General features: G+C 38.1%; 1 protein-coding gene across 1 annotated transcript; it reads left to right on the top strand.

Moving 5' to 3' along the window:
• Positions 1-4,559: 4,559 nt before the first annotated feature.
• LOC119284122 lies at positions 4,560-5,800 on the top strand. The gene is made up of 5 exons (XM_037563382.1): positions 4,560-4,726; positions 4,932-5,015; positions 5,251-5,367; positions 5,453-5,698; positions 5,780-5,800. The coding sequence occupies exons 1-5, from the start codon at positions 4,616-4,618 to the stop codon at positions 5,798-5,800; spliced, it is 579 nt and encodes a 192-aa protein (XP_037419279.1). The 5' UTR covers positions 4,560-4,615.
• Positions 5,801-10,427: the final 4,627 nt, after the last annotated feature.

The raw sequence follows: 10,427 nt of genomic DNA, 5'->3' as shown, positions 1-10,427 counted from the left end.
GGGTTGCGGATTTGTGGTGGTTGAAGTGAACCTGTCGGTTTAGAGCAAACATTGTTTTCAACTACCCGTGTAAGACCTAGCCAGCCGTCGCCTCCCTAAAAAGTCATGGGGCGGAGTCGATCCCGACCCTTAGTGGTGGAAGGGCTCTGTTTTGAAATCTTTTTTCGAGTCTTGTTAGGGTTCGTGTCCTGTTCTGGTGCGTTGGTTTTAACGGGCCTTAGCATGACGACTTTCTGACTGACTACTACAGGAAGGTTTGCCTCGCTCCGGCAAGGGAGGGGCGATGACAGCGGCGCACCTTCAGCTCACTTCAGTGCTTATAGGCGTGTCAGTGCCTTATTTACATTCCATCAATTAAATCACAAACACAACTTGGTAAATATAAACCAGTCATTGGTTCGGAGGTTCCTTGCTCTCTCACCGTCAGAGTCGCCAGACTTGGAGGTTGCAGTACGAATGAAGGTAAGTAATTGTGTTTTTACCATGTTTTGCAATACAAATTCACAAAATTATATTGTTATATTCATTTCATAAAGAAATTACTATTTATAAGTATATATTAGTTCCTTCTCAGTAATGAAATAAATACAAAACATGCTCCATTTTTTCCCATTATAAACATTTCCCGAATTATTTATAGATATAATATATTTTTCTCCAAACAAAAAATTAGTCAAACAGTCTCCGGATTATTCCCCCCAAAAATTCCTCCACATCTCGATTTCCCTCCTCCACTTCTCGATGGACAAAAAGTTCCCTCCAAAGCTCTCAATTTAGTCCCGCTTAATTTTCCCTCCGGTTAACTAACGAAGCGCTAACCGCAAAAAAAAAATAAACTAATGAAGCGCTAAATAAATTAGATCGCCAATCCCATCTGCATCATTCGCGCCGCCCTCAAAGCCTCACCTCGGCGGCCTCCGTCGCCGCCCCTCAGCGGCCACCTCGCCGCCCCTCCAACGCCCGCTACATCGTCATCCAACGTCGCCTTTCAGCGGCCACCCAGGCACCCACGCGCCTGCTTGTACGTCAACGCCCGATTGAAACCATCGCTGCCCAGATCTGCCTCAGTGTGGTTTGCATCGTTGCGGCAACGACATCGTCGATCCTCAACTCCAGAACTAAATCCAGAAGGACTACACCATTCTCGCGGCTGGTATCAATCTAAACTCCCATTTTGTTGATTTCTCCCTTCTACGCTTGACTGAGTCTCTTTCCTGCTTCCTTTGTTTTCCTCTCTGAATCTGGTGTTAGGTTTGTGCGTACCAGGAAGTAAATCAACCAGTGGTTAATTTAGGATAAGAATGGAGGGTGGGCTGTAATCATTAGTCACTATGTTAAACTGAGATACGATTTATAGTCTGGTTTTCATGCACTGCAGAAGTAGTACCATGTTCTCTGAATTTTTATTCCTCTGCAGTTTTGTGTGCTACCATCGACCTTAGCATCTATACGTGAGATGTTGGCTGCTTTTTCCCCCTTCTTTACAATTTAAGGTTTCAGTCTTTAACCCCCTGATTTTGTAGGCTATAATCCCCTGATTAGTACTGATATATGCAGTAGTTATACAAAACTGGGGCCCCCCGATCTTGTACTCTGAAATTCATAGTATATCTTGTACAGTAGTGATAGTACTTTGAAATTAATAGTACTCAGATTAGTACTGATATATGCAATACTTAGACAAAAATTGGGACCAAAGATCTTATACTCTGAACTCTGATTAGTACTGATATATGCAGTACTTACACAAAATTGGGGCCAACGATCTTGTACTCTGAACTCTGATTAGTACTGATTTTTAAAATTTATGTAACCTGAAATTCATAGTACATGTTACACAGTCGGTATTCAGTTTATACCCTTGATTTAGGAAGTTAGTATGTGCACTGTCTACTAGAACTAAGCTTGGTCAGAGCAATAACAACCTTGGCGAGTGGCTTGACCGGCAGTCTGTATCCCCCATCATGTAAAACACTTCCATTATCATGTAATTTCCCTCCATTTCTGTATGAATAAATCCTAGATTTTAACAACAATATGTCAACCTTCTATTCACTTTCATGCCACTGTAAAGTTGGTTTGGTGCTGATATATGTCAACCTTTTATTCACATTAATGCCACTATAAAGTTGGTTTGGTGCTGATACTTCTTACATTCATGTCATAGTAGATGGCCGTGGAAAAATGGAAAATTAGCCTGTCCTATGAAGATGAGAATCATCAGCATAAAGTTCTTGAGGGATTAATGGACAGAACAGATATCTCCTATTATGAGTTAGTCAAATTGATCGAAGAAGTTGGCTTCTCACCGGCATATGATTTCTTGTATTACAGGAAGAAATACCCGCGTGGTAGAGGCTATCTGGTTCGCATTGATAATGACATTCATGTGAGCAGAATGATATCAGAACATACCAATGAGAAGAAGGTCCAGTTGTATGTGTTCAACGAGGAGGCAAACATTGATGTTGCTCCATCAGACCCTCAACGTGAGGATGATGGACCGATTACCAGCTTAGAGGAGGAGGAGGTTGTCTTCGATAAAGGAGCAACAAAAACTAGGGCGGCGACGTCACAAAGTAATAGCAACCGTAAGTTCAATAACGATTTCAGTTTTGTAGGAACATGTCATGCTTAGCCTACTTGGTCAAATAAATTACTATCTATCCTTGTAATTAACAGATTAAATGGTGCATGAATTGATTGTCAGGAACGGTGGTAAATCAAAAAGGTTGAATGTGGTTCAGAGCCGCGCTGAGTACACCAATGGGGATTGTGACAATAGTGAGCATTCTCTGCTGTCACGTGATTCAGTGTCTGAAACACAAGAATTGGAGGATAATGAGGATCAAGTTGGTCGTCGAGATGATCGCGTCGACAATATTTCTGGTATGATATTAATTAAGAAGGATCAACAATTTTAAGTTGGCTTGCACTTACTTAACAAACAAGCTCCATATATATACTTACCCAATTTTCTTTATTAATCCGACAATACATGCATGTCAAATCTAAAATGTACTTTGCTATTATTGGCCTTTGTTCTTGGCCATTCCATTAGTAGACTTACTTTCCTTATTCACTCAGTGCTTTGCAAGCACATAATGTAATATATCTGGCCTTTAGTTAATTAGTATTGTTGTAAACAAATTCCACAGGTGACGGTAAGCGTAGGGGAACATCCTTACCGGCTGTTTGGAACATGCCAGATGGTGCGCGGATAGTTGTAAAATGCAATCATCTTGGCCAGCCTATTGGGGACGAAGGTGGAGTCCTGGGGAAATTTCTTGGCACAATAGCTAGACTTGGGGATTATTGTCCACTTGACAAAAAGGACTGGCGTAATGTCAAGAAGGATGGTGGGGCTGACACAATACTTCAGTGTGTACATGTAGTCTTATCTGGCAGAAGAAGAAAATCAGTTATATTAGCTAGCATATTATTAGTTTGCCTTCGTACATTTGTTGTTTACGCTTATTCATTATTTCCTGAAATGCAGACAAAGTTCTTGTACCCTGCTAAGTGTGACAAGTGGATACTAAAAACTACCGGGCGAGATTGGAGAAGATTCAAGGCTGGTGTGAAGAAAATTTTCTTTAATGCAAACAAGAAAAGAAAATCTTTGTATAAGCTTTGTCCAGAATATGTGGATAGTGACCAATGGCGTGAACTTGTCAAATTTTGGAAGTCTAAGGAAGGAAGGGTAAACTCTCTGTCATTTAGTTGGACTATATGTGCTGCTGTTAAGTAGTGCATTGACATTATATTTTAATTATAATAGGAAGTAAGTGAGAAGAACAAAATAAGTCGTACAAAGGTGAAGACAACTCATACAGCAGGGACAAAGAGTTTTGCTCGTTGGCTGAGGACCTTGTGAGTATATATTTTTTCTAACTTTTCACAGCCTTTTCTTTACATATCAGCGCACTTCTGGTTTTGCAGCGTCAAGAGGACCCTGAGAAGAAACAACCACATAGAGCGAAGGTTTACTTAGCGACTCACAGAAAACCAAAAAAGGCCAAAGATAAAGATAAGTTTGTGGTACGTTATACATTCAATTTTTACACAATCAAGTCAACACGGAATACAACAAGTACAATATGCTTTATTCTTCTCTTTCAGGTTGAGTTGGAAAAGGTAATTGATGAACAAACAGAGTTGGCACAAAGTGACCAGGGAAGAGTTGCATGGAAAGGTGATGCCTTGCACAAAGTTTTGGGGAATGAAAAGCCTGGACAAGTACATGGAATGGGCTTGCTTCCTGTTCCTAACCAAGTTTATGGTCGAAAACCTCGTTATCTCAAGAACATCAATATGACCACAACAAATGGTTCATCACATGATGAAGAGGCTGATGCTAGGGAGGAAATAGCAAAGCTAAAGCAACGCATCGAACAGCAAGACCAAATCATTGATGCATTAAGAAACAAAGATGAAGTGTGTGGGACGAACAAAATGGCAACGGTAAATATGTTTTTTGTTGCATTCATACAAGTATTTTACAGAAACATGTTTAATTTCTATTGTAGGAAAATTTCCAAACCGTAGGTAATGGTGAATCTCATCCAGAAGTACTACATAATAATAAAAGAAAGGTACTGTCAATATATTCGACATGTTTTGGTTCATTTTCATCTCTATTTATAAATATTTCATTTTGCAGAGAGTTCATGCCAATGGACCTGATGCAAAACACATAGTGGCCAATCCCAAAGATACAACAATGGTAAATTTGTTTATTTATTAGTACACTTTATAACTTTCTATAAACGAATGCCTCTTCATGTAAAATGCAGAATAAAACTAACCCACATCAACATGGCACACACAAAGATAATGACATTCTGTCGGGCAAACAAGTTAGAATCTTCTCATTACTCATGGTATAAATGATACACTATACTTATTAATTTATTTATATTGTTGTACAGAAGCATCATCTTGAAAATGAGGGTTGCAATAAATTCTCATATCAAGTACCATCATCACCAGCCCATGCTGTTTTTGATAGAGAGGTAATGGTTATCTCTTGAGAAATCTGCTTGCTAAGCATTGATAGGAAACAATTTTTCGTAGGAATGATGAATGAATGAGTTTTTGCATTTTAAGTTTGATTTGCATGGAATGGACTCTCCTGATGTTAGAAAATGATGTCGGCACATGTAATATTTGATGAATAAAATGCACTGTGAACTTTACATTGTAAGATCACAATGATAAATCATTTTTTCCGCTTATGTTTCTCTGTAGATGAGAAAGAGCAGGGAGAATATGGATGGAAATTTGACTAGAGTACACAAACAAAGCACTCAAAACAAGTCTGTAGTCCATGTGTCCTCTAAGCAGAAACGTAGTCCTTCCATGGAGGTAACAAAAATAGTGTGTTTATACTAGATTCGTGTTCACAAAATTGATTTTGATTAGTGCCAATTATAATTTGAACCTTTTTTAGGTTGGCACAAAAGTTATTCTGAAGTCTTCAATATATCCAAACAAAAGGCATGTGGCACATGCTTGCATTTTGGGTTGTAGTTCAAAAAAAATGGTTGGTGGCGTTGAGCTAGGTCGGCGGTTCATAGAAGTGCAAGTTGATCAACCTATTGAGGAATGTGAGCGCTTGGTAAGGGAAAGGGAAAATTGTATGACAATTGGCGATGCTTTCACCTCTGGATTAACAATTGCTTGGCCTTCAGCTTGTGTATGTCAATATTTAACTTCTTGAGTTTTGTTAAATTATATTTGCAATATACTTAATGTAGTTGTGACTGTTTTTCCCCAGATTGACAGGTTCAATGGTTGAGTTGATTCGGATGCTTCTGCTCATGAGGAATCAAGATGCAAATATGACATATTCATGCAAGAAAGATCCGAGGGGCACATTCTAGTGAACATGAATAGGGGTGTCACATGGTTTCAGTTATAGGAAATCTTTCGCGTACTATAGTTTACATTAATGGGTTGAGAAATGTATTTTATTTTTGCTACAATATGGATCTTCTATATGTTCATTGTTATAAATGCTATGGAATGGCAAGAACCTTATTGATATTTTATATCATTTTTCTTGTGCATATGCTAGCTTTATGTCCATGGTCCTTTTATATAGTATACACTGTGTATCCATGTCATATTGCTTATCGATTTTCACTATGAGGAAGTATAAAAACAAAAAACTATATTTATACAATATTTCATACAAAATTTTTGCAGTACCACATTGGACTAGTTATGCCGTGTTACTATAGTTAGGAAAAGGTGTTACTGTGTTTGCTACCAATCACCACTAGAGATGTTACAATATGTACAAAATTATGTTACTACTGTGTTGCTATAGTAAAGAAATCGTGTTGCTGGAATATCAAAACGTGTTACAAAGCCCTATTGTAATTACTGCCAATGATTACTAATTGTGTTGCAGTTTTGTTAAAACATGTTACTAACGATGTTGCTACGCTAGGAAAAACATGTTACAAAGTGTGTGCCTATAGTTCTAAAAAGGTGTTACCAAGGCCTTTGGTAACACATATGGCTTGTGTTGCAGCAATACAACTGTAACACCTGTAAATACATATAGGAACAATGTTTAAGTGCTACAATAGACACCACCTAGTAACATAGCCTACAGGAACACATACAAAAACGTGTTACTACGCGCTTCAGTAACACAATATCTAAGCTGTAGTAGCACATCAACGTGTTACAAGAGACCAATCCTGTAGTAGTGCTACCGGATAATCAACTGTGTCATGAGGGACTCATTGAGGCTACTTTGTATGTGGCTAGTCCATTAGCACTAGTACTAGCAGAAATGTATCATCGAACATGTTGGGAACCTAACCATTTGAATGGCTTCATATCTCACCATGGTTGTTTGCTAATTTTCCATACATATTTATCTGGTTCTTTATTATGGTCTCCTCTGTCTATGTGGTTGCTACCTATCTTATGTGCTCATATATATGCCAGGCAAGAGAATCACTGGTTAGAAGTGCGGATGAATCAACATGATGAAGTGGTATATGTAAAGGGAGAGAAAATATGGACAACGTTATTCACAAAAGTGCAAGTGTTGGTGATGTATTTACTCTGTCTCCCTATGGTGAATGCTAGTGTCCTATTGCATCCTAAGGTACCTTCTACATATTTGTAAGCATTCATTCTTTTGTGGGACACTTCAACTTTCCATAATCAATGAACAGAATGCCATCACATCTGTATATCAAAAGTTTGTCAACCTATTTCATGCTTTGGTAGGTACGCACAATAATATAACAAGTTTGATTATGTGCACTAGTCGTCAACCCGTGCTACTGCACGGGTTGGCTATTTTGCAAAATACCCAAAATACTTGAAGCCACTATTAGAATTTGCAAATTGATAGTTTGAATAGAGTCGTCTCCACCAATTTTGTTTCCATTTTTTACCTCGTTCTTAAGTAGTTTTCTTTTTTGTCTTCATATATCAGTACAACATTTAAAATTAAGAAAGCTTGAATGCTCTGAGCTTGTGTAAATTTGATTAATTTATAAGCTAAATGTGTGAAGCAGATCACAGTTAAATTAGGAAGTAAACATTATCGCAATTGTGGCGCATTGCCTCACTCCCTTTCTCAATTCGTCTCCAAATGTGTCTTCTGAGTCATCCATTGGCAACAATTCAAACATCTTATTTGTTGAGATCTTTATGAACATAACATATGATATGGCAATCATGTATTTATTTTCTCTTCCAAAGTTATCCGGTTCCTGTGAGGCCTTAATTTTGTGAACTCTCTTACATGAATTTGACCATGAGTTATTAAGAGATATGAGCATTATCAATGTCATTTATTCAGATGTCTCTTGGAACGGAACTTAAAGTGTAATATGAGTTACGTACCAAATGTATAATAAAGCTTTTTCTTAGTCAAACATAACGAAATAACTAACAAAGATGATATGTTAACCGGGTCGTGCAACAAATTTGACAATGAGCGCAATATGTCATTGCAATATTTTACTATATTTGAGCATGTACATTGAATGTTGCAGGCAATATAGCTATCATATGTGTTAGCAGAAACATATACTTAAGTATACACCAAGATATATTACAGCAGGTTGAGAATACCTAAATTAGAAGGTCACACAGTATATAAAACTGAGTTAATAGGAATAAAATATATAGCCGCATACTTTAAGCAGTAAAAATTACGGACTGAACACATGCATCATTTAGTAGAAGAAACAATTCTAGGACGGAAGGAAAGAAGAGAGGCATAACAGTATTATGAAAGGAAAAATCAAGATGCCCACTTTACAACTGGATATTTTAGATCTTCTTTAGAATTATTATCCCAAATATTTGATCCTTCTCCTGCCAAATGTCAAAATTAAAGCCCACCTCCAATGATATCACTAATTGAAAACATCTAACTGAAAACCAAATATCAAAGCAGAAGGGTCAAGTTATAAATGCCATACATTTTTTATGAAATACTAGACTATTTAGTCGACATCCGTTAGAACTTACCTCATATTTGCTATTAGGTGCCATCCTATGCAAAGTGGATAGATAAGCTAAAGCAGGAAGGCAGTGGTCGTACTGAACCATTGTTTGCAACTATATGGAAGTACATGTGATGATCGATCCAGTGCGAGCCAAAGAAGCACGAACAAGAGAGCGCAGACCCTGCTGTACATAATCGATGCAACATCATCCATCATGTAGTTGGTGGTCTGGGCCTTGGGTGTGTAGCACACTGGAAACACATACGGCAGCAAATAAGAGGACATGGAGATGGATAGTTGTTGAGCCCAAGGTACGCGGACAGTAGCAACTCGAGCTTATGATCGTACTCAGCACATATGTATTCTTATTCCACATATAATAGTGCCATTGTTCTGTTCGTTGACTTGTACACACCTATAAATTTCCTTTTAAAGTTCATTATTGGTAAATATAAATATTTCAAATCAAAAGAATATCAGCAGAACTGAGAGTCAAAAAATTACTGTAAGGCAAACTTCTTTTTGGGTGGACTAAAATCAGGAAGTCCAACATATGAGAAGCACTAGCTTCAAAGATAACGATAATATTAATTATCAGGTCAATGATATTCATGAACTCAAATCTATGCACCATGACCGGCCTACTACAACTACATAACTATTTATTGATTTTATTATATTTGACTGAAATATGTATATACCCAACATGAGAGAAAACTGAACATATACTGATAGCCTAATAGGTTTCCAACTATAACTAAGTCAATATTACCTTTTCCAACTATGCCAGATTGCCCAATGCATCTCGACAATTTTCTGTTCAAGTTATAAAATCAATCGAAGAACTCAGCATTAAAGTAGTTGACCTAACATGAAGTACTTGGAGAGAAATTATATGCCTGAAAATTATCTAAAGCTTATAATTAAAGGATACAGAGCTACTTTCCCGATGTATCAATGTTCCATCCGATTTGATTAAAATGACTTTGATGCACCTCCTTTTACACATCAGATTGATAGTGGCAACCATCTGATCTACTGGTATAAAGGTGTGACCTGCAACAATATCTAATTGTATCCAGGACGTGAACAACCTTGCCGCCAGTCGACAGTTGGCTGCAGTTTTTTGCTTAGCAGCGTGACCAATAGTGGCAACCACCTGATCTACTTCAAACGGTTGTTGGGACACCTCCTGCACTGCATCTACTACCGTGAAATAAATTCATTAACTAAAGATGTTTGACTGATGCTTGTACAGATCTTGGAAGGTAGGGAGATTCGAAGGGTAAAAGGCTACGGCAAAATGTGTGCTCCCACTTGAGAAGATGCAGAACACCATTCTGGTTCCCCCTCATTCCCTAGAGTGCATGATTTAGTCATGAACTGTGTTAATAGATGGACATCTACAATAGGTTCTGTGATCACATATTCAAAGATAGTGGATTACTTGCCTGCACTTTGAGGATATGAGTGACAAACTACAGCGCATCAATCCTCCATCTGATTTGATTCAAATGACTTGAATACACCTCCTTCTACGCTTAAGATTGATCGGGACATCCTGGATTGCAGTTTGGTCGGGACATGGCAGCCAAGGGGATTGATAGGAACTTTTCCTCAAGGAAGATGGGTTGATGCGTAGTTGGAGTAGTGGAGATTGCCAAGGTCGTGGAAGAAGGGGATTGGAAGAGGCTAGTTGGATTGGATGGAGGAGAAAGACGACATGATTAGGTGGAGCAGCGCTAGGTTTATTGAGTTGTTGGATTGGATCGGCCTAGGAAGGATACCTGATCGGGAGATGCATTCTTTTTTTCTTTCTAAAGATGCCTTAATGTGGGACAACTACCAAGGACTCTTGAGGCACCGCATCCGATGGTGGAAAATAATTAATTTGAAGACCAGACGGTCATTTTTCTTAGTTTTTGAAGATTAACGTGG

This window comes from Triticum dicoccoides, chromosome 4A (assembly GCF_002162155.2).
Source record: "Triticum dicoccoides isolate Atlit2015 ecotype Zavitan chromosome 4A, WEW_v2.0, whole genome shotgun sequence".
NCBI lineage: Eukaryota > Viridiplantae > Streptophyta > Magnoliopsida > Poales > Poaceae > Triticum > Triticum dicoccoides.
This window is presented reverse-complemented; position numbering and strand designations above follow the sequence as displayed.

Bases quoted from the DNA above. Each gene is read 5' to 3' on its own strand.
- LOC119284122 (XM_037563382.1), top strand. From the start codon at position 4,616: ATGTTTTGGTTCATTTTCATCTCTATTTATAAATATTTCATTTTGCAG. The intron at 4,727-4,931 runs GTAAATTTGTTT...ATTGTTGTACAG, and splicing joins ATCCCAAAGATACAACAATG to AAGCATCATCTTGAAAATGA. The intron at 5,016-5,250 runs GTAATGGTTATC...GTTTCTCTGTAG, and splicing joins ATGCTGTTTTTGATAGAGAG to ATGAGAAAGAGCAGGGAGAA.